Source organism: Anthonomus grandis, chromosome 17 (assembly GCF_022605725.1).
Source record: "Anthonomus grandis grandis chromosome 17, icAntGran1.3, whole genome shotgun sequence".
NCBI classification, from domain to species: Eukaryota; Metazoa; Arthropoda; class Insecta; order Coleoptera; family Curculionidae; genus Anthonomus; species Anthonomus grandis.
In genome coordinates this window covers 6,499,560-6,525,565 of record NC_065562.1, presented here as the reverse complement: position 1 = coordinate 6,525,565, position 26,006 = coordinate 6,499,560, and the positions used below count along the sequence as shown (strand labels likewise).

Genomic DNA, 26,006 nt, shown 5'->3' with positions numbered 1-26,006 from the left:
TTACGTGAATTTGGTTGTTTTTTTTTGAGTGGATGTTTCAGATATTAAGCTTATGTTTTCGGGATATTTTTTAACAATACAACATAATAAAAATATTGATCTTAAAATACTTTTAAAAAATAACTTTGCATAGGATAAATCATTGAAATATAAAAGAAGTCATTAAACTTACTTCCTGCATGTCCGGAACCAGCCGCTTGGTTCAAAGCTGCCAAATGACTGGCCCTAGCGGCTTGAACTTCAGGAGTATCTACTGGCACCCCATTGTTTCCGATGACGGGGATGTGATATCCTCCCCAGATATCACGACGTCTACGTCCAGCACGTGCAGAAGCTTCGGCATGCGCTTGGAAATGAGCAGCTTTTGCAAGTTGGACCTATGATAAAAATTGTTATAAAGAATATGTTTATTAAGCAACTAGGTTTTTCGGTTCTTCTGAGAACTTCTTTTTTATTTGTTGTATTAATGTTAGACATAAGTTTATATATAAAATATTGTAACTTGCATAGTTGTCTTCACCAATATTCTATTTTGCAGTTCATTTGTTAAAGGCCCAACCAGCGGCACTTTTAATAAAAAAAAACCCGAAAAATAAATTATCTTTGAGGAAAACTATAATATCGGGCGATTGTGCGAATATTTCAAGGGAGTCAGTATGATTTCAGAACAAATTATTTGAACAGTTTTTAAAAAAACAGCAACTAAGCACGTTTGATAAAGGGGGACTTATTTTTGATTAAGATTTTCGATCAAAAATATAGGGAGTAGGCAAAAACCCTAATAGGGTTCTATATAAATCTTTTTGGCGAATTTTGAAATTAACGTAAATTTCATAGAATTTCTTATGACCAATCAAGTTTAAATTAAATTTTGACTGGCAAATCATTTAATTTATTTAGACTAGTATAGACTTGCATAAATGCATAGGCATTGTAGTCCAGCTAAATAGTTAAATAGTTAATAAATAGCATAACTGCATATATGACAACAAGTGGAGCTTTGTTATTCAACAGTATGGCCTACTCACGGTCCACTCGCGGATCAGGGCAACTTTAAATAGTTGTCCATATATCAGCTATACAGGCGATATTTTCCCTACCTTCATTTCCTACGCGCATGCGAACGATCAGCAGTTTCTCATTAACAGCACGTGTTGTGGTGCGTTGCTATAATTTTTTGACGAAATTTAAGCTTGTGTATCTTTATTTTGTTGTTTACCCGAAAAACTAAAAATATCCCCAGGTATAAGTACAGGCTTATCAGTTATTTAACCTTAAAATGTTTTGTTGTTTATTTATTAGTTAAAAAATAATTGTTTTTCATTTTAGGTCCACAATGAGTAAAATTTGTAAAAAAATTGAGAAAACCGTGGTCGCAAGACCAGCTTGAAGATGCTTTTCGAGCGGCCAGAGATGGAGAATCCCAGAGAAATGTTTGCACTAGATTTACGATACCCAGGCGTACTTTACGCAGATATTTAGACCATGGCTTATTAGTGAAGCGAAGGTTACGGGGAAAGACTGGCTATCTTTATTTCTTAAAAGAAATCCAAATTTATCAGTGCGAAAGTCACAGCTCATGTATACTGCTCGTGCTCAAAAATTTTAAAAAATTCTCTGATATAATAGTCAGATATAATATCTGACTATTTTACAAAACTTGATAAACTTATAACTACATTAGATATAAAAGATAAGCCTCAGAAGGTATACAATATGTATGAAAAGGGTTGTCGACTAACTATTCACCACCAGCAACATGTCTTGTCTGAAAAGGCTATAAAACGTGTTCATATGGTTGCTCCTGAGCACGCAGAGAATGTAGAGAGTATATGTCAGCAGGATCTAATATTCTGATTTTTGATGAAGCTTCCAGTCATTTGGATTATAGTATTGCTGACCCTCTAATACGACATACTACGACGTATTTGTCTACCATCGAATGCGGCACACGAGCCACAGCCTCTGGATAAAGCCGTTTTCCGTTATTTTGAAGCAAATTGGGACCAGGAGCTTCTGAGATAATGAGATAATAAGATTTCGGGCTACAGGTATGTTTCCCCTAAGCCCAGAAGCAATACCCGATGCAGCTTTGGCTCTATCTTTACTAACAGAAAGAGAAATGCCACTGGTACAAAATCAACTCCAACAAGAAGAGACAGGAGAAATTAATCCATCTTCTCCGTTAGACTTTTCGGAGTCATCTCATGATGAAAATATACTATTGGCTACTTTTAGATGTAGAATCAAAGCAACTGCTTTAGAATCTTCACCCGTGGACCTAAATCAGTCTTTTAAAGAACTTTTAGCCTCGCCTGTCGACAGCAACAAGGTCAAAACAGTCCGACGTAAAGCCATTAATTATAAAGGCCAAAAATGTTACAAAAGACCTCTTTCGCAAAGATGATAGAGATAGTAAGGCTTCTATTTAAAACTTGGTGGCCGTTCCTCCATCGTCTCGACCTATTCCAGTAAAGGCTCCGGATTCATAGTTTTGTATAGCTTGTAAGACAAATGAGCATTTGGATATGAGAATGTGTGTAAGATGTCAGACTTGGTATCACGAGGAGTGTGTTGATCTTAGACCCGATGATAATGGCGATTTTCAATGTTGTTGAATTTCATCTCTCAATATACAAGATATTATAAGTCACATTTTTGTAACACTAATATATTTTTATTTTTATTTTTGCGTGTAAAAATTGATGTTTTAATGTAGTTTTTAGTATGGGCGATATAATTCGAATGATCGGATAATCTGGCCCATTCGCAAGAATATCTAGTATTGCTTTTATCTATAGGAAAAAATATTATTACTTTGTGAGACTATCTACTCAAAATAAGTTACATACGATTTAGAATATTTATGGGAAAATTTCAATTCAATTCAATTTATTAGGTAATAATGCACAGTATATAAATACAATAGACATAAATGACACCTAGATACAGAGGTATCTGTGTGTGCCACATGATTCAAAACAATACTTCAACTTAAATATACATAAAATATACAAAGAAATACAGTAAAAATTGGTTTTACCAAAGCTGGATTAGTTAGTATGGGTATCTAATAATTACATAATATAATACTGAATTTATATTGTATAGGTATATCACACAGAACTAAGTTAATAATATACATATAATGGATATATAATGAGCTCTAGAGATTGGCCCTTGATCACATTTTAGATAATATTTATTATATCTATCCTACAAAAACCAAGAAATTAACTGGAAAAAATTGATATTAAATAAAGTATATGTTAGCTCACAAATTTTGTTTTATTTATTTTAATATAATTAGTAACTAAGACATTAAACTTTTTTTTAAATTTAACTTTCTTAATTTCATTTGGCAATAGGTTATAAAATTTGGGGCCCAAGAAAAATATTGTTTGCTGACTTAATGTTCGGTTCACTTTAGGTAGGAGTATATTTTTATTTAAATTGCACCTGGTTTGATGATGATTATTGGTAATGGTTTGTTTAGAATGATGTTTATGTATATAGGAACAACATGTTGCAATCAAAATTGTCTTACAATCACTTATTTCACCTTTATACAATTCATTAGTTGAAAACAATCTGGGTTTTTTAAACATTATTTTTATGATTGAATTCACAATTTTAAGTGCACCAATACTGTTTTCGTAAGCTGCGCCCCAGAGCAATATTCCATATCCTAGTAATGGTTCAATTAAAGCCTTATATATCAAAATAAGTATTTTTCTTGAAAGAATTTCTCTAAGAATATAAAAATTATGGATTAGTGCTCCAATTTTTTGTTAAAATATATTACATGATGATCCCATTTTAAATTTTTATCTATGTATACATCTAAGTATTTAATTGAATCAACCTGTTTAATAAAATTTTCTATAATGTTGACTTTAATATTCTGGAAATCTGGTCTACCGGTGTCCTTTATAGAAAATGTAATGAACTTTGATTTTTTGCTATTTAGAGTGAGTTTAAAGGTGTCTAAAAATTTTTTTATTAATTCACACCATGTTGAAATTTTGATTTAACATCTTCCCATGTGTCCCCATAGAAAACCACAGAAGTGTCATCTGCATAGGAAACTATCTTCCCACGTAAATCTATCTCATTTATACCATTCATGTAGATATTAAATAGTATGGGTCCCAGCACAGTGCCCTGAGGCACCCCAGTCCTTACAATCTCTGGTTCGCTAATAGTATCCTGAATTTTTGTGTATTGTACCCTATTTGATAGGTAGTTCCTCGTATACCATATTTTTCCAGAACTTCCAATAAGATTGAATGGCAGACTGTATCAAATCCCTTTGATAAGTCCAGGAATGCCACAAGGGACTTACTATTTTCGTCTAGATGTTCAGTTATAGTACATACATGGCATCCACTGTGTTCATACCAAAGGTAAACCCAAATTAGTTTTTTGATAGAATTTTGCTATGGTTAAGATATGATGTTAATCTTTCTTTAAGAGATTTCTCAAAGATTTTGGCAAAATTAGAAATGGTACTTATATGTCTGTAGTTTTCCATGTGTTGTTTTTTACCTGATTTAAACATGGGACTTACGGTGGATACTTTGAACTGGTGTAGTACTTTTTCAGTCTGAAATATTAGATTAATAATATGTACTAGAGGTCCTAATAGGTATGAATGAAGAGACTTTATGACATTTGTTTGATGTTATTCCATCCTTACCTGGAGAGCAGTTATTTTTTAGGGAGCTTATATGTTTAATTACATCATTTTTTGTCACAGGTGGTAAATACATAAATGTTTGACATGCGTTTTTTAGTTTAAATTGGACTGAGGGCTTTGCTACTGTATCTGCTATTTTAGAGCCTGCATCAATAAAAACAACTATTAAAACTGTCGGCCAAATTGTTAGGTTTTGCTATCTTAGTGCCATTTTTCAGTTCAATGCATTTTATGTCTTCCTTTTTTTTATCTTTGCTTTCATTAAACGCATCATTAACAAAATTATATATTTTTTTGATATTTTTACTATTTTGCTCGGTAGAATTAGTAGGTCGTTAACGGTCGTAACTCGGTAGGGTTAGTTCTGTAGAATTCATTTTTTGTGTTTATGATTAATTTGTTGAGTTTATTACGATAGCCTTTATATTGTTTAAGATTTTGGGGATTCGGATATTTACCTAGTGAAAGTTTTAACTTATCTCTGGTCCTTATTGAAATAATTAATCCATTTGTTATCCATGGTTTGATTTTCCTAAATTTATTGTTTATTGTGATCTCATAGGATGAGTTATTGACTAAATTTGTAACTTCATTTACGAGACTATCCACTGCTGCTTCCGCGTCATTAAATTTTAGAGACTCCTCCCATTTCGCTCTTTGTACCAGGTCACATAACTTATCAAAATTAATTTTTTTAATGGATTGATGTATGGTTTTCTCTCGGGTTTTATCTATAACATCTTTGTTTTTATAGCTGTTTTTTCATTTCAATATTTATTAGTATGGGCAAGTGACCTGTAATGATCTAATAAATCATGGTTAATTATATACGGCTCTATCTTAACTTCCCTTTAGTTTTGAGAAATACATGGTTCAGACATGTTTGAGATTCTGGTCTTGTTATATCGTTGTATAAAGAAAAAAACCCATGCGCATTCAATATTGAGATATATTCATTTACCATGTGATCATTATTATTTAAAGTATTTATATTTATGTCTCCCAAAAATAAAGAATTATTAGTATTTTTTTATGATTTAATTATAGGGTGAGATCAGTTAAAAAGTCAGCAGTATTTGAATTTGGTGAACGATAACAAACATATAAATTAAAAGTTATTTTTTCAAATGTAAAAATTAAATTAGTACTCATACTTACTCTCGATAAATCTTGTTTCGACTTGTGTATTTCAAGGTTTACTAAAGAACTTCTAGTGTACACCAACATTCCATCGAAAGCATTAAAATCACCATTATCATAATATAAATCATAACCTGGAATATTAAACAATGCAGCTGAGCTTAGACTATGGCATTCCGTCAACAAGATTTTGTCACAACTTCCAAGATTGTATGATTCAAGAAAAACACATAATTTATCGATGTTCGATTTTATGCCCCTTATGTTAAGCAGCAGTATGTTTAATTGAATTTCATCTTTGTTTATGATATTATTAATTAATTAAGACTTAATAGAAATAGTTTTTTGTTCAATAAAGATATTATTTAAGACTTCTGCTTCCATAAATCTTTTAAGAATATGTAATATAACAAAACTATATAAATATACATACTCAAAAATGTCAGAAAATTAACAGGAAAGAAAAACAAATAAAACTTAAATTATTTAATCAGTAAGTCTTTTTCAGAGAAAAGTCTAACTGGTTTTTCGTTCTGACTCTTTCGCAAAAATATTTATTTCGAGTAAATACAGAGTGGTACTTATTTATGTGTTTCGATTCCATAGCCTTTTTAAAAAGTTTTTGATTTTGTGGAGTCAAATCGTCATTGAAGTAGATTTTGTTATTGTTACCTTGTATAACACGCATGTCAGTCTTCAATCCCTTCAGTTCGTTGATTCTTTGAAAAAACTTACTTTTTTCTGCCTTCGCCTAAAGTTTAGTTGACCTAATTGTCAAATTCCAATTTTTAATGACATTTTAACCTTAGCTGGGCCATATTTGCCTCTACTACCTTACATTATGTAAGTATTCTATGATTTCAACAAAAAGTCAAAAGGAAAAAACATGAGAACATGCAACTCTAAGAGAAACCGGTTTAAAATAGAAATATATTTGAATGAGCTGCTATTCGACTATATGTGGTGAGGATTATCAGTGAGCTGCTCATATAGTCTATAGTCCTATACTTACTTACTAAAAACTAGGAATTTTAATATTGGAGGCTCCTTATACTAAGTACATATCTTTCAAATCAACAGAAATGCAAAGAAATAATAATAAAAAAATAAAGCGAAATTATGTAAGGACCCTATAGAGGTTTTGCCTCTTAATAAAGGTTTGTCTTTTGTGTGCTTTTTAGTCAAGGCTTAGGAACAAGGAAAAAACTGTTTTTAGACACAACATTTTAACAAATTCATTGCCAAGTTAAATGGTGCCTATTACACATTCCTTTGATGAACAGAGTCATTATACAGGTTATTCTTGTTGATATTCAATAATTAACTTAAATTCTTCAAGGCATATTTGGTAAGCTAACATTTGGTATTTAGTACAATTTTTGCTGCCAGTATAGTGACAATTTGTTTTGATTGTACGTGCAAAGTAGTCAATATGCAAAAGCAACATCTTGATTGAGAAACACATTTGCGACACGTTGATATAACACAGGGTGGTATGAACATTTGCAACGTCGCAGAAAATAAAATTCTACCAAAAGTGCTATAGGAAGATGTGAGAAAAAGACACACTGGTCGATAAGGTTCGACTGGTTCGCTAATCTTCTCACATTTCTTGGATTCGGTTTCTTCGGTATGAGCACAAAAGTTAATCATTATTAAGGAATTTTTATCTTATCATAAATATGGTTGAAGAGGTTCAGAAGAATATCAATTACATCTTCAAAAAGATTGGTAAGATATCTGACCGGTTTTGGAGGTCTTTCGAACAGTTCCGACAAATATGTTTTCCACCTTTTATACTTTCCTCCTGTCAGTTAATATATCCCTTTTGTATCCTTTAATAATATTACTAGGTGTTTTGACCCTGTTACATCCAGCCATTTTCTTTATCTTTTGTGAACTCAAAGCTATCAAATTTCTTTTCTAGTACTTCTATTTACTCACATTGAACCCTTAGATTTCCTTAATTTTTGTATATACCGTTTATGTGGTGTCCTGTATTTATATTTTTTTGCCTTTGGTCTTTCTCCTTTCTTCCATAAGATCTAAAATTTCTGTTGTCATCCAAGGCTTTTTCTTGATTCTTTTGCTTTTTAGATGTTTTTCCGCCATGTTTATAACCCTTTTTATATTTTGCTTCTACTTTTCATGTACACTAACATTTTTTTAACATTTACGTTAACTTCTTTCTGTGTTGCAGATTTTAGAAATCTTAAGAGTTTTGAGTTTATATAGTTGTTTTGTTAATGAATTGCTCGAGCTGAATTTAGAGTCCACTTAAAATATATTAATATGGAAAATGTATTAATATCTGTAGTGTAAGTATGCTATGCTCTATAAGGAAAAAACTGTCATTACCCAATTACATCGGATAAGCTGCATATCAAATTTTAAAATATCCATACGATGTGTAGCAATTTAGGAATTCAATACTTATAGAAATGTAAGAAAGAAGTAGGTATATGTGTTACGTCATGCGACCACCAGCGAAGCCGGATCACAGTTCTTAAAATTGGTATATGCAGCAGTTTTGGTATATTTGTAAATTAAGCTTAATATAGTTTTTAGAATTGATTGTACCGCCGCAGAGTAAAGTCATTCGTTTTGTTTTTCAACTTTGTGTTTTTTTAAACAAAATAATATTTTTACGGAACAACATCGTTTCCAGTTCTTAATACATCAAAACTGGCGCAGTCGGTAGGATTATTCCGGGGAGAACATAAGGCTGTTCCCTTTTGAATTTATTCGCTTAACTGGAATCCGAAGAATTTACGTGAACGGAATGACCGACTCTATCTCTGCATTCGCGCTGAACATACTTTACGTCTTCAACACGCACCCATAGCCTTGCGAAATTTGGCGTGCATTGAAGCTGACGTTAAGCTATGAACTACCCTTAGTCTGTGGATCACTTGAATTTGGGACACTACAAGAAGCCCTAGCCTAATCGGAATTTGCAGCGTTCTTGAAGACAACTCCGATAGCACCCTTAACTTGTGTACCATAGAAATCTGGAAGAAGTATCAGCATCCCGAAGGTGTACGGCCACCCTTAGGAAAATGACGTGCGAGGCGGCAATTATTCTTAAAGAACACCAGAGCTGTATTGCAGGGTAAGTTTGATTGTATGATTTTAATTTTCCTTTAATTCTGTTGTTTCATTTTTATCTAATTTTTTCTCATTATTTTTTTTAATTGCAAATTTATTTGTTATTTCTTTTTAATATGACCGAGACATCAACCTCAAACTCTCAAACTGCTTTTACCTTAAATTTAGATAAAGCAATTCGCTTAATTAATCGTTTTGACGGCAATCGTTCCAAATTGCATAATTTCATTGATTCAGTTGATTTTGTTTTGTCAAAATTTGATCAAAATGAAATTGATATTTTTCCTTTTCTTGTAAAAAGCTGGTTAGAAGGTCCAGCTTTAGAATTTATTGGGTCAAGGGAATTTAACTCTTGGGTTAGTATTAAAATTTCACTCTTGGAGCAGTACGGTGAAATTTTGGATATTCATTGCTTGAATTTTGAAATATGCCATTTTAAGCAAAATGTTAATGAGCAACCAATAAATTTTGTAGAACGAGTCGAAAATCAATTAATCAGAATTCATAAGGTTATAAAATATGACATAACTCTTAATGTTTTTAAAGGTGGTAGACAATGGTACAGTGAAAACATCTTGTCGAACTTGCATTGCCTTATTTATTTAATGTAACACGACGTTTCGGTTGGTAAGTATCTCCAACCGTTATCAAGTGTAAACTGACATGTTACATTAAATAAATAAGACAATGCAAGTCCGTCAAGATGTTTTTCATAACTCTTAATGATGTTGAAAAGAAATGCTTAACTAACTTTCATAATAAATCAGCACTATTAACAAGCATTACCGGTCTAAAAGGTCCATTGTCACAAACCTTAAGATCTTTGAAACCGAATTCAATAGTAGAAGTCAAGCAATTAACAATCGATTATCAAAACCAACAACTTCTCAAGCAAACAAACGCGCAGTTCTCTAAATTAACTATTAGTAACCAAAATGATGCAACTTTTAAAGCAACAAAGCCTCATACTGAATCTCAAGCGTGTCAAAGAACGCCTCTAAAATTAACAATTCCTAAATGTCGAGTTTGTAATAAATTTGGGCATAAGGCTGAAACGTGCTATAACAATTTAAAACCTCAAATCTCTGTTAAGTCAACTTTAAACACTGAACACAACGACGAAATTGAACTGGAAATCGATCAGGATTTTTTATTCGAAAATTGATCGCGTTAATTGAATACAACCTTTAAACAAAAAGAAACCTTCGAAGAAACCTTTTGAGTCGATTTCTGTAGACCTTTTCTTTTTCGATAATGAAATATTCTTTTACTGTCATAGACAATTTAACAAAATTTGCATAACCCTATATAATCCCTAATAAAAAACCTCAAAGCATAATAGATTCATTGCGTCTTTCCTGCCTTACTTGCCACGAATTGTTATTTCGGATCAGGGCGGTGAATTTAACAATAAATTATTAAAAGAATTTTTTGAATCCATTAAAATAGATTGGCATTATACATCTTCCGAGTACCATAGCTCAAATGGTAGTAGAGAACGTTTTCATGGCACTCTGGCAGATGCCTACGATGTTACTTGGTTGAGCATAACAGTTGCCATTTAAAAGATGCATTATTAGTCGCAATTAATTCATATAATTCAAGTCAACTCAGCTCTACCGGCTGTACGCTAAATAATTTAGTATTTCCTTTTAGAAACGGTAATGAACTTAAAGAGCAACAAAACATATTCTTAAAAACCATTGAAAAAGTAAAAATAAAGCAGGTTGGAAATAAAAACAAGCAAAAGATCCGTTTTGATCAATTAAAAGCAACTCAACATGGTAAAACATTTGAAATAGGACAAAAAATTCTGTTGAGGCGACGAAGAAATCCAAATACTCCCAAAAGCGTTATTTGTACCGGTCCTTACAAAATTCTAAGTGTTAATAAAAACAATAAAACATTAGAAATTTGTCATGACTAATATTTTTCTTTTAATAATAAATAAATTAATTTTCGTTTAAAGAAAAAAAATAATAACGAGTTTTTGTTATTGTGAGTTCATACAATGAAGCTCATAAAAGCATCAACTCGCTATTTTGAGTAATAATGCCCCATTGACGCAAAGCTCTTTGTTTCATTGACACCCATCAACATGGAAACTGCGAAGCTACTCAGGTGACAAGGAGACCACGAGCAACCCCATGGCCATCTTCTCAGAAGGGAGGTGTTCCGTCATGCGACCATCAGCGAAGCCGGATCACAGTTCTTAAAATCGTTGACTCGCGCTCTTAAATTGTTATATGCAGCAGTTTTGGTATATTTGTAAATTAAGCTTAATATAGTTTTAAGAATTGATTGTACCGCCGGAGAGTAAAGTCATTCGTTTTGTTTTTCAACTTTGTGTTTTTTTTAATAAAATTATATTTTTACGGAAAAACATCTTTTCCATTTTTTAATTCATCAAAACTTATGTATGTAAAATATTCGTATTGGTTCTGTTTTTTCTACTCTAATAATCGTAGATTTCTATTAAATGGCTTAATCCACTTATAATTTTAAAAAAACGCGAAATTATTAGAATAACAGAAGGATCTAACTAAAATATTGAAAAAAATTGATCTACTTTAATTAAATTAATCATGCTAATGTAAAAAGGATAATTAAATTGAATATTTAAAAATGTATTTATTTTTAATAGGTAAATGATGTCAAATAGAAATTCTATTCTTATCTTAAGTAAATATAACATTTTTAAAGTCAAGGTTTATAACACCTGTGAACAAAATAAATTGCTTCATAATATCTCATAAAAAAGATCCGGGAACTACTGCTTAAAAAATTAATAGAATCCTGACAGTTACATATGTCTAACCATTATAATAAATTAATTAAATGTATTCAGCAAAGAAGGACACCAATCTATATATCACTATTTTCCTTAAAAGGGTAACAAGCAAACAAATTGTTATTAAAAAACCTATTAACTGTGTGTAAATTCTTTAACATGCGGCGCTAAAAGTTCGATAAAGAATGCGGAATCATAAAACATTCTTAGGCATAAAAAATACGGGCGCCATTAAATTAGTGTACAAGATATTAAGTAAAATAATAAAAAAATTAGTTTATTGGAACTGAATACGATTAGAAGTGACCTTGTAGTTTGCAGAATTTCTGTACATGTGAGTATTAAATTTTTATAGGAATTAGAAATAAATAAGAACAACCTATAATATAATTGACTATCTTGAAGAATAATCTAATTATGTTTTTATAATATTATGGGCTTTTATAAGTTTTAGTTACTATTTTTTAATTTTCACCTGTTTTTTTCACGCGACAGATACGATAACGGTAAATCTATGATTTCTATTGCATACCTCAGGAGTATCAATGGGGTATGGGCCAGCAACAAGAGGAGCAGCTATAAGCGGAACATGAACGCCATTTCTTTGAGCGGCTACTGCAAAATCTCTGTAGTGTTGAATTTTTGCGGAGGCTACTTCAGGTGTATCAAGCGGTAAAGCGTTAAGAGCTGAAATTAACATCAATAAGATTATTTAATATTTACATACAAAATTGTAATTAATTTAACTAGTGTGTCTATCACATACAAATTTGATTAAGTATACAATTGAGACTCAATGCTTTTATGTTATAACAAGGTTTTGCTAAAGGTATCACTAAAGTACACACAGTCAATGGCTGAGCTGTAAGGATACGTTAGACCATTTAATTTAAACAAAAATTCTACGACGTCATAAAAATACAGGGATTACGTTTAAACTGAAATAATAAAAGTAATTTTGCTCAAGTAGATTATAATAAAATTGTTGTTCTGGATATGCCATTGCCTATCCTTGAAAGTCAAAAAAATTATCAGGTCATAGGTCATTGGCATACAGTTGTGGCCAAAAAAATTAGAGTGCATATTAAATTTCAAATCAAACTGAATTAGCTTCCCTATATGTTGGAATTTGCAAATAAAATACTACGCATTTTCTTCCAGCATTTAATCTGCTTACTTGGTAAAATTTATAAATAAACCAAAAATGCCTTATATTTTAAAAACATTATTGTTTAAAAATCGTGTGGACAAAAAAATAGGAGTATTTCTTTAGTGTAACTATTTGGTCTCTGTTTGTTCACATAAAAGATTTGTTTGTGATATTTTCCATAGATACAAGTCAGTTTCAACAAGATCGTTGCATCGCGGTAGTAAATATGGTTCGCACAAAGCATTGTAGCCCCGAAGAAAGGCGTCTAATTTTGCAATTGAGGACTCAAAATAAATCCTATGCATTAATTGCAAATGTGCTTAAAAGATCACCTTGTGAAATCTCGAGTTTTAAAAACGCAAAATAAAACGGAAAATGTTCCTGGAAATTGAAGCCATCCAAGAAAAACCACACGGAAGACTGATAAGCTTATTGTACGCGAAGTCAGTAAATACCCTTTTTTCACATCCACCGCTATAAAACGAAACTTAAGCCTAAGTATTAGCACTAGGACGACAAGAAGACCTTTGCAAGACCAAAAATTATATGGTCGAAGGCCAGAAATGTCCCATTTCTAAGCAAAAAGAATATTAAACAAAGACTGGCATTTATTAAGAATAATTTTAATGAAAATTTTCAAAGAAATTGGTGCAACATTCTTTTTAGTGACGAGATGAAGATCAACTTATTCAGATCAGATGGAAGATGATTCGTTAGAAGAACGAAGAATAAAGAATTAATCCTAGAAACGCAATAGGCACAGTTAAACACGGAGGTGGAAATATCAAATTGTGGGGCTCTTCTTCCTATAATGGAGTAGGTCCTATATTTTGGATTAAAGAGACCATGACAAAGGAAATTTATTTGGATATCTTGGATATCGTCGTGGCTACCATATGCCGAAAAAAACATGCCTATAAGGTGGGTGTATCAACAAGATAACGACCCTAAACATACTGCACGGATTGTTAAACAATGGTTTACACAAAATAGGGTTTCGGTTCTGGAATGGCCATCACAATTGCCTGACCTTAATCCTATTGAAAACCTGTGGAAGGAGCTGAAAAACCGAGTAGCTTGTAAAAAAAACAACAAATAAGCAAGATTTACGGAAGGAAGTTTAGGAAGCTTGGTATTCCATCCCAGTTGAAACATGCCAAAAGTTGATCGATTCGAATCTAATGTTGTCGTTTGTTTTGCGCTACATTGTAATTATAAATTTTTATGGCTATTTTTGAAAAATACTCTTATTTTTTTGTCCACCATAAAACATGTAATAAATTATTTATTTATAATTACAAATTAAACTGGCAAAGAATAACGTGTATTTATTTTTTTATCACTGATGGCATATGTTGTACAGATATGAAATCGTTATTGTTTCTTTCTCTATGTAGCACAATATATTATTTGGAATATTCAAATAAAACATTTTCAAAAACATGTGGGATATCATGGCAGCTGTCGATGATGCGTTGACGAAGTTCATCCAAACTTTCAGGTTGGGGAGTAAAGACAATAGATTTTAAATGACCCCATAGAAAAAAGTCTAACGGCGTTATATCAGGGATCTAACGCCAAGATCAACGCAGGCCATTCTATAGACCCCCTTCGACCTATCCATTTATCTGGAAACTCGTCGTCTAGCCATAAATGTCTCCATTTAAATTTCCGTTAATAAATGATGGCCCAATCACTTTATTTCCTAAAATGCCTGCCCATACATAAATTTTTTGAGAGTACTGGGTATGCCCTTCTATAAATGCATAAGGATTTTCATTGCTTCAATATCTACAGTTATGCTTATTAACAAATCGATTTAGATAAAATGTGCATTCATCGCCGAAGCAGATATTCTTTACATGAATAGTATTATCATTAATCGCTTCAGTCTTTTTTTCACAAAACTCAACTCGCCTATCGAAATCGTCTTCGGTTAACTCTTGCAATATTTTCATTTTGAATGGATGAAATTTATGAAGTTTGAAAACTGTGTGAAAAGAGTATAATGAAATACCAGTGGCAGCAACAATTTTGCGTAATGAAGTATTAGGATTTATTCCAAACTGACCCAAAACTTCAACTTGAGGCTTCATCCAAAATTCGCCGATAATCACGTTTTTTATTTGCAACAGATCCAGTTTCAGTAAACTTAGTAACAAGGTCCAAAACATACCTATGAGAAGTTATCTTCTCCATTTTGCCCAGGATATCTGTGTTGATGAAAAGAATGCGGAAACAAATTCAGGTTGTTATTTAGTTTTTTCCACGTCTAATCTTCGGAATTGCTGTTTATGTTGGTAGTTTCCGTTTTTAATTATAAACGAATTGTGGATTTGGTAAACCCTAACGGCCAACATTTTAAACACTTATTGAAATAAAAACTGATATTTTCATGTTTTTGTTTTCTATCTGAAAAAATTAGGATAAATAAAGATTTTTCTAATTTTCTCGAAAACGAATCGACCGATTTAAAAAAATCAAACGTCAAAATAAAAGACTTTGAAAGACCTTTTAAACAAGCTATTACTCGATACCCCTTGCCATTTAAAATTTTTAAGGCGATGACCCTGAGGGGCAGAGGGTGAAAGGGGGTGAAGTAATTTTAGGTTAGAAAGTTGTCCCCCTTGACAAACCTTTTGACGTATTTCGGCGTTTTTTTTTTAACAGTGGTTTTCGATAAATCCGTGGTGGGAAGTTCTTAAAAGAACACTCTGTGTAAGCTATCGAAGACACTTATTTAAGGTTGAGATTGACGTATTGAGATTAAGAGAGGCGTATTTAAATTTAAGAGTCTATTTTGACTGTTAATTAATATTTGTTGATCACTTTATTCATTGCTGTGACAATGCTCGACAAACGTTTCATTAAAAGAAACACATAAGATTTTAATAATATTTTAGCAATAAATACTTTATATGTTTCATTTGTTAGATCCTTCTTCTAAAGTACCTCATGTATTTCGTATTAGAAGTTTCATATAGATATAACTAAGCGGGTTCAACATGAATTTTTCCATTACATTGGCTACAAAATGTCTCTTCCTCTTGACTGCGTTGATTATAAGAGCATGTTAAGACTGATACACTTACAAACTAAAAAAAAGGCATGTCAATAATGATATAATGTTTGTTTTTAAGCTGGTGAATAATCATGTTGACAGTGCAGACCTACGGCGTCTCTTGAGGCTTTACGCTGCTGTTAGACCTTTATCGAAATTTTTATGGGCAATTCTCATCAGTATGCAGAATGATGAAACATACAAAAATACCCTAGAATTTGATGTGTTTTATTGCTCTTCCTATTATCAAGAAGCTCTTGTCAAGTGCTTAAAAAGATTCGGTATTTACTAAGATTTTTAATGTGAGTAGACATAGAGTGGTCCTAATTTTAATTCAAATCTTTGTTAATGATTGTAACTAACTTTGTAAAATTCGACAATGGTCCGTTCTCTACGGTAGTTCTATAATTTTCCTTTTATAATATTACGAATTAAAAAAAGTCTTTTAAGACCATTCAATTATTGTATTTTAGCTGCTTAATTATACCTACATTACTAGTAGCGTGGCGTAAATATTAATTAAACGATAAATTTTAATTTTTAATATAAATACTTCATGATGGAATTTATCTATTAAGAAAATTATGTATTTTTTGCAAAATAAGTGTATATTCAAAAGGTCAAAATCAATGTTTTGGTATATCAATAGACTAATTAGTTATAAAATTAAATAAATCTTTTATGAGTGTTAATAAGAGATAAACATTTCCAATTATCTTGTTAATTAAAGAAATTTTCACGTAATTAAATATTTATTATTTAATATTGTATTATGTTAAAGTTATCGGTACAACGTTAAATGTCTAGTATTTACTGCTAAGATAGTCTAAACCATCGGCTCAATCTTAAGGTGTTGTGCGACTTGCATTGATGGCATGCGAGATGAATGGCACCGAGCCTAATAGGTGCCTTCTTCAGGGCTAGAACCTCTAGAGGTTCTAGATCTCTATTTGTGGGTACTTTATGAGCCATAGTGAAACAAGCAACAAAGATACTGGGGAGGCCTCTGGATTGAGGGCAAGTGAACCTGCCGACCACTGAAACAGTGGAAACAGTGGACAAACTGACCCAGAGTGATAATGAAATTTGGTGATTGGCGTCACAGAAACCCCAAAAAACGCAGTAGGTACTTGCAAACAGTTGATAAAGTGAAGCAGTCGAAGGAGAGGAGAAGCATCAGGAAGCACAGCCCTCTCTCAGACCTGTCTTCTTTATCTGCATATAGGCAGGCCACTAAGTACCCGAGGAGCTCTAAAACTCAGACTGGGACCTATAGTAAGAAGATGTTCTTCTGAGCCACAAGCAGGGCAAGGCCAAGTTTTCAGGATAAACTGGATGAGGCTCTCGACTGAGCTCTGCGACCACATCGAGTGAGAACTTCAGTCAGTTTCTCGGAGCGTCATTCTTCGCAGAGGTCCTCTAGATGACCTGGACGTCTACGCGAATGAGAGAGTGGTTAGAATAATCTGTCGAAAGCTGAATAAACATTTTTGAGAAGAGTAAACCTTCAAGCTGTTCAGACCTTTGATATATATCTGTTTTAACATTAACGTATCGAAGTTATAATTGTTCGAAATCCGAGTAGAGCCGATTAGGAAGCTGTAAGGCGGAACTATTATGGGTTGCTAGACGATAAAAGATATAAAAATACTAAATGACACTATCAAGGAGCCGACAGATACAATCATTGCAAGTATTAAGAAAATAATTGTCCAGAAATCACAAGGAATTTATCCAGAGTGGCCTCGTAGAAGAGAATAACTTTGAAAAAGGACTTTGAAGAAAGTCAGAAAAATATTCAATAAAGTAATTAATTCTAATAGTTGGGATACATATAGAACACTTTTGGTAGAGTAGGTTAGTCAGATCAAAAAAGCGAAAAGGGCTTAGAACGAGCCGGCTATATCAGGAAAACTAAAAACTTGTCAAAAAGAAGAACACTAAATAAATAGATTTGAGCCTTAGAAATCTGCTGGTCCTGACGAAATCATTTCAGCAATGCAAAAGGGATCAGAAGCTCTAATAAATAAGCTGACTGAGACGATGGGAGCCAGCCTAGCCTACTAGCTTATATTCCGGTTAGGTAGCGTTTATACCCAATTCGGGAAAAACAGATTATTCTCATGCAAAATTCTTCAGAGCAATCAGCATTATTTTCATATTCTTTGAAGACATTCAACAAACAAGCAAGACTTATCCATTAGGGGTGGAGACCAACTAAACTCCTGGACAAAATTATCGCACCACTAATTATGTTGTTAAGAAAATTTAAATAAAAATAAATATCAGTTAAAACAGTTATAATATCTTTTCTCGTATAAAAAGCAGAACTGGACAAAAACTATGTTTATGCTTTATCATGGAACATGCTGCTCGTGAGGAGTGAGAATACATCCGCAGGAAAGTTTTCATAATTTGATACGAGGAATGCTGCGAATACTTCAAGCGGTCATTGCAGCTAGAGGTGGCAATACACGTTATTAAGAATTCATTATGGGTCTATTGTTTTATTTTTGTATCAAAATTGAAGTTAGTGAAAATCGATGCTTTTCCTTGTATTGAATTTAGTTACTTAAATCTCGTTTTGTTAAATAGAATATAATTGTTTTTGTTAATTAATAATGCATAGTTAACAATGCTTATAAGTTTGCTTATTTTTTTATCTTTATTAAAAAAAAATCTCTAAAAATCAAGTGGTGCGATAATTTTGTCCAGGAGTTTATAATCGGCCTTAAATATTGTGAGAAAATGGACAGAGGAGGAAGTTTTAGATATAAGTTCTCCTACATTTACATATTGCCATTTACCAATAGGCTGAAATTAGACGGCTCTAATACTTTAAGATGAGAATATCTCTGGTTGGATATCATCAGGGAAATTCTTATTTTAGTGACAGCTACTCTAAATAGTTTGTTTTATGTTAATCTTTTAAGTTTGATGACTGACTGACTGACTTCTTTTTCCTTTTATTTTCCCCTGCATTATGTTTTGTATTAACGCTTATTTAGGTCCCCTTATAACATGAATTACTCAAGTTTTCAACTTTTTAGCGTGTTAACTAATTTCTTCTCCTTTTGAATTCTTAGACGTAGTTCCATGTTCGTGACTTTATTTTTCCAGGATATTTTTAATACGCGATGATAGCACCACCTTTCAAAGGCATTAAGTTTATCCATTTCGGCCTTTTTAAGAGTCCAAGCCTCAGCTCCATAAAGTAGAGTCGCAAATTCGTAGCACCTTAACATTCGTATTCTAAGTTTTAAATTAATATACTTGCTACCTAGAATGTTTTGTAACTTGCCATAAATGCTACTCTTAATATCTCTATTCAGGGTCTTATTTCAATTGACTGATACAACGTCTCCGTAATCCAGCTACCCAGATATTTTTATTTCCTTATTCTCTTTATAGGTATATTGTTTATGATAAGGTTACCTTGGATATTTTCTCGTTTGGTTATGACCATAACCTTAGTTTTTTTAAGATTCATTTTTAGACTGTAGGAATCACATGCATCATTTAATCTTTGTAAAAATGTTTGGAGATCTTTGAGATTATCTGCTTTTACAACAGTATCATCAGCGAATCGCATATTGTTTAAAACTTGACCGTTAATGGTAACGCCTTATTGTCTGTTACATAAAAGCGTCACGGAAAATATCCTCGCTGTACAAATAAAACGATCAAGCGTTCGGACACTATCCTTATGATAGACGAATGCATGGAGAGACATAGAACTTACAACCTAAGATAGTACACTGGATCTACACCACGGTAGCGCTACAAACCATTACGTATGTTACTCCAATGGTAGCCAAAGAAACTGCAAATTATATGGCTTGTGTAATGGCAGCTCGTTAGCTGCTTCCCGTGAGTATCGCCGAAGATTTCCCCTCAGAAGAATTCCAGATCGTCATGTTTGTGTTAACATTCACCGTAACTTGTGTGAAAATTGAAGTTTTCTAAGAGCTCGTGGACAAGGCAGGCCACAAGCAAATCATAACTTGGAAAACGTCTTAAACTATTTCAAAGAAAATCCTGGAACAAGCACCAGAACAGTGTCACGAGGCACACATATCCCACAAAATCCACATATCCACAAAATACTGCCGACAAAGGTAATAATGAAAACTAAAAATATTTTTTTAGACAGGAAGAATGGTAAGAATCCAAGACTCATTACCAGAGAGTTCAAGAGTTGGTTCCAGACGATTTTGCGCTGAGGCTCCCATTTTGTAAATGGATAATTAACAACCTAAACTTAGTCCCTTTAATTTTATGTCCTATGTCACTCTTGGAGTGGTGCTTGCGCGAAGATATTTGTGGGCATTTATCTTGAAATATGCATAATATGCATGTTTAGGCAGATTATAATCCAAGAGCGATACGGCGTACCAACTTTCAGAGGAGGTTTTTTAATAAATTTGTGAGCGGGATTAATCAGGGACCAGCTTATTGGCCCGATAGAGTTATCCAACCGTCTTACCTCGGAAAACTATTTAAATATGCTGGAACATAATCTTGGGCAGCTTTTGGAAGATGTTCCTCTTAACATACAACAGAATTTAACATTTCAGCACGACAGAGCGCCTGCTCATTTTGGACGTAATGTTCCTCAGTGGATGGAAATCCATTTTGCTGAAAGGTTGGCCTCCTTGATCTCCAGATCTAACTTCAGTAGATTATTATTTATGGAGTCATTTAAATGAATTGGTATATGCTGTAGAAATTAATACCACTGAAGAATTAATTCAGAGAATTAATTGGACGGTTAATGGGCTAAGGGAAAATCCATTTTCTACTTTAAGGGCTACTCGCGCAATAAGGCGTAGGGCAAGATTATGTCTCCAACAAAATGGCAACCACTTTAAGCATTTGCTATACATTGTTTTCTTTTGTTTGTTTGTTTGTTTAGTATTTTCAGTTTTTTTTATTAGCTAATAAGTTATTTGTTTAAATTTTTCTCAATTATTTATACTTTTGAAATACATTTTTAAACAAAGAAAATGGTTTTTGCTCTTAAAATTAAGTATTTGTAATAGCCTTATGTCATGTTTATACCTGATAATTTGGAACATACCTTTTAATTTTATTAAACGTGATCAAAAATACTTTATGAGTGTAGGTAGCAAAACATTTTTACATAATTTTTTGCGCTCCTATCGAAATAAGACAAGAGCACCTTTTTTAATTAAAAAAATTGATTCTTTTCGATTTTTTTAACAAAATTATTAGAAAGTACCTAGAAAAAAAGTTTTGACATTTTTAACCTTGATTACCACTAATTTTAATCGACTCATACGCCAATCGATAAAACATTAGAATTGATGCTGGAACATTGCTTCTTAGACATAACTTTGATTCACTCTTCAAAATTGCGTTTCCAATTAGAAAATAGTGGAAATCCAGCGACTATCGGATTTGTGCGGATCTGGTGCACAGATGAATCAAAAACCTATGAAGGCACGGGAATCGTTGGAAAAAAAGACAAAAAAATATTTTGCCCATTATGCAGGCTTGCATCGATCTTTCAGAAACCTTTGCAGTACTCGAGACAGTAATGTATGCTAGAGACAATAATATAAACGCGATTTAGCAGAAATAAGAAAGAATATAAATTTGCTTGAAGAGGATCTGCTAGTCTAAAAAAATTGTAGGGCTTTAGACAGGATACATGGAAACTTAGGGATACCTCAAAAAATTAACGTGTATAACGCAGACCAGACCTATCATCTTTGGAAAAAACAGAAACTGTCCGAAACATAACTTGACTTTGTGAAGCATTGTAACAGAAGGCAATAAATATTTGAAAAGGTCACATTAGACCCAGAAGAATTAAAAACCAAGAGGTGGATAGGCTAGAAGTTATAGTACAATAAGTTTATTACAAGCTTAAAATTACCATTTATATATTCTCATTAGTATAAATGATAATATATAAAATTATACCTACTTATTACTACACTAAATTAAAAATGTCCTTAAAAATGTATTTCATACCTGCAGAAGTAGTTCCATATACAGGTCCAGCAACAAGTGCACCTGCATATCCGTGTGGCCCTGAAGCTACTGCTGCCAAATGATTAGCTCTGGCTGCTTGTACCTCAACAGGTTCCACAGGTACGCCATTTGGGCCAATTACTGGAATATGGATGGGTCCAAGATATGCTCCCGAAACGGCTGCTAGGGCACAGGATATTACTACCTATGGTGAAATACAAAAAATAAAAATAAAAAAAAATCTAAATCAGAGAAAAACTTAAGCAGAATGATATCAGAATAACAGATGTTTAGAAAAGCAATATTTGAAGTTGACGTCGGCTAAAAGGTAATAAATAGACAAAATTTTTATTATTGGGCACCAGAAAATCCACACTGGAGTATGGAAAGTCACACACAATTTCCCAAGAAGTTAAACGTATGGGTAGGAATTGTAGGAACGTCAATTGTGAGTTTCTTCAAAATCAGATAGTACCTAGTTTAATTGCACTTTATCCAAATTGTGAAAACCCATTTATACCAGTAGATTCGATATGGTTTCAACAGGATGGCGCCCCCCCACAATATTCGCGAACAGTACGAGATTACCTTACCAACATTTTCCCCAATAGATGAATTGGGCCCTGTTATGCAAAAAGCAACCGACCCACAATTTGAAAAAAAACTAGATAATGTTACAAACTGATTTCAAAATGTCCAAACTACATTCTGCAAAAAGCTACCATTCCACTTGGATTGTTGTGTGATTGGTGTTGTTGAATTTCTTTCTCAAGAATTAAGAATTTCCAACCAAGTGGGTTGGTTTTATTATGCTAAATAAAGTATTTTCAAATTACCCATATTGTTTAGCAACCAAGCGGTTTAGCAACCAAGCGGATTGGTATACTTGTGCGGAATACGATACGACAACGTGGTCTGGATGCTTGTGAAACAACTGGTAAAACGACGTGGTCTGGTGCTTAAACTAGTGCTTATTTTTAATATGATACATACAGCTGATATAGAAGCTCTTGATTTTGAAATGGAAAGAGATGAAAATTTGTAAAATGCATCAATAACAAAATCCACCTGTTCTACTATCTATATAAGTTGATTTTGATTTTATTTTATTTTTAAATCCTTAAAAACAAAAAAGTTTAAATTTATAAATAAAAATTAGTTGGAAATTTGACTGTTTTTTTGTAATTAGTCGATCAGCAAAAACAAACCAACCCATAATATATCTAATTTTTTTGGTAAAAAAATATATGATTATTTCGATGTTATAATATAAAATTTGTTGTAATTTATATATTGAATACTGAATTAATAGTTATGGAATGATTTATCGAAAATGAATTAATTGAAAAAAACATATAAAAGCTAATAACTCCTAATTAATTTCGTGTGGCTTGGTTGCTTTTTGCATAACAGGGCCCAATTGGAAGGAGGGGTTTTATTGAATGGCCAGCAAGGTCGCCAGATTTAACCCCATTGGATTTTTATCTATGGGGTTATCTAAAATCTAAAGTTTATTTTGATAAACCTGAAAGTTTAGGAGAATTAAAAAATAGAATTAGAGCCGAAATACCACAAAGCCGACCTTAAACAATAAGTAAGGTATTACAAGAATTTGAATATCGACTTGGTTACTGTCAGGAAGTTAATGATCCATAATTGGAACATTTATTTTTTTGTTTTATTTATTCTATAAACTGTTCCAAAAATTTATGGTTATTTATCAATCAATTTAATCGCCAATCGTTCAATTTAATAATGAAGGCAAATACATTGCTTTAGATACGTATATTTTAACTATAAAACCTATTCTAGACAACGGATACTAACATACAGTCAAACCAGTTTTATCATAGATATCGACTAAGTATAAGTTCAGCTTCACACAACTGAATCCAGTTAAACAGAATAATGAATTAAATTAAAACATCTACATCACATCCTATTAATTTCATAAATGTGAAATCCAAAGATCTTTGTTCTAAATCTTAAGATCTATAATTCGTCTTTTATTTAAGGAAATATTGACGATGATCTAGGTATATACACGTATCTCATTAGGAAAACAAAATTCTATTAATAGTTGACATAAGTATTTAGTTGACATAAGTATTTAAGAACGATAATCAAGTAATCAAGCCGCATTTTGTGACTTAATAATTCTCTTCAGAAAATAACTACAATGTTAAATTATTGACGTCATATTAAGTCATGATTTAATCGTGGTGCACATTTTTCATTTCATTGAGCAGCTACCTACAAAGCAAATGTGTAGCAAACGACCACATGCATTTCTTATTCCACCCTGTCAACTATAATAAATTCTGCAGTCAGCCAAAACAATTACCGTAGCCATATTTATTACCTGCCAAATCCGGGTTTCATGCTCATTGGACAGGAACTGTTAGGTCTAATAAAAATGTCAATTGGTGATACACAGAACTGTAAGGAATGTAAACAATATACCCCCAGGTCGCACCTAAAAATGCGGGGCGTGATAAACAAATATCTGTTTGACCTGTGTGTGGCGTACGCCACGCCGCACCACGAGAAAATTAAGAAAAAAATTTAAATTGTGAGGGCAAGGCGATGGCCTTTGCCTGACAATGAGATGCCTTTTTATAGTCAATTATTCTTTATTTAATAAATGTCATAGAGCAAAAGCATACAGACATATTATACAGGGTGTCCATTTAATATCGCGGTGCTCGGTTGCGGCTAAATCTTGAAACGGAAAAAATAGTTAATACAATTTTTTCTCTAAAATCGGAGTGTCGTTTGACGCTCTCTTTAACCCTAAAACTGTAAAACTATGCAAAGTTTGCCTATTTATTAACAATTTAAAGAAATTTTCACGAAAATCAACGTATCACTTAAATCTTAATATTTACCAATGACGTTTTTTATCTTTTTGAAAAATCTATGTAGAGTCCTTAGCTTAGTTCATTTTATCTTTCGAAAATCCAAAATTTATTTTTTTTATACGGGGTGATCAAAATCGTTACTCAAATAATGATATTTTTAATTCAATTTTGCGCTTTTTTTTATGGAACATCCTGTATCTAGTAACGCGGTTTGATAGAGCATTCTTTTATCTTCAATTTGATACCAACAAGTTTACCTTTATCTCTAACCGTTTTCTTAAAATTTGTTCCTAAAGGAAGAATAACACATTTTTCCATAGACATTACGACACTTACGACGGAAAACAATTAATAAATATTTTATGGAATCAGAGTGACAAGCACTTTGTCACTCTGATTTCAGTCACTGATCTGAGTCACATTTGTTCTTTGGTGTGTGACGTATGTCAATTTTAATGTTTACTTATCATTCATGTTAAGTATATTTGTATCAAAATGAATTATTATTCTTAGCGAGAATTAGTAAATATGATTTTCGTTATCGGTGAATGCCTTGGGAACTGTTTTTTGGCTTCAAGAGTTTATGCGGAAAAAATTTCTAATAACCGACATCCTGATGATAGAGTGTTAAAGAAATTAAAAGAACGATTCGAGCATACTGGAAGCGTAGAATACAAGCAGCAAACTAGAACGAAAACGATTTTAAATGAAGAAAACGAATTGGCAATCACCATGTCGGTTATAAAAACACCGGAAATTAGTGTAAGACAAATAAGTAAGAACTTAGAAATATCGAAATCGTCCGTGGGAAAATGTCTGAAGAAAAACAAATATCATCCCTATCATGCTCATCACACAAAACTTTCCGAAAATGATTTTGAAAAAAGAAGAACTTTTTGTCAATGGGCACAAAGTCAAGCAGCAGAAAACAAAAATTTTTCTAAATTTGTGCTTTTTACTGATGAATGTACGTTTCACAGAAACGGTTTTGTGAACCGACATAACTTTCACTTTTACGATACAGAAAATCCGCATCGAGTTTTTGTCAATAATTTTCAACACCGATGGAGCATCAATGTTTGAGGTGGAATAGTACATGATTATGTTATTGGTCCATATTCCGAATTTTCCACGCTTGACCCAAGATCTTCCCGACTTTCTAAGAGATCAGATGTGGCTACAGTCGGATGGTGCAC

At 32.5% G+C, this 26,006-nt stretch overlaps 1 protein-coding gene across 1 annotated transcript in view; it reads right to left on the bottom strand.

Annotated features, from left to right (window-relative positions):
• LOC126746275 (cuticle protein 18.7) overlaps positions 1-26,006 on the bottom strand; it is a 38,688-nt gene that overhangs the window by 577 nt on the left and 12,105 nt on the right. The window contains exons 2-4 of the mRNA XM_050454439.1: positions 21,950-22,154; positions 12,271-12,425; positions 173-377 (exon numbers count right to left, since the gene is read on the bottom strand). Coding sequence (XP_050310396.1) covers positions 173-377; positions 12,271-12,425; positions 21,950-22,154 — 565 coding nt within the window. The remainder of the gene's footprint in view (positions 1-172; positions 378-12,270; positions 12,426-21,949; positions 22,155-26,006) is intronic.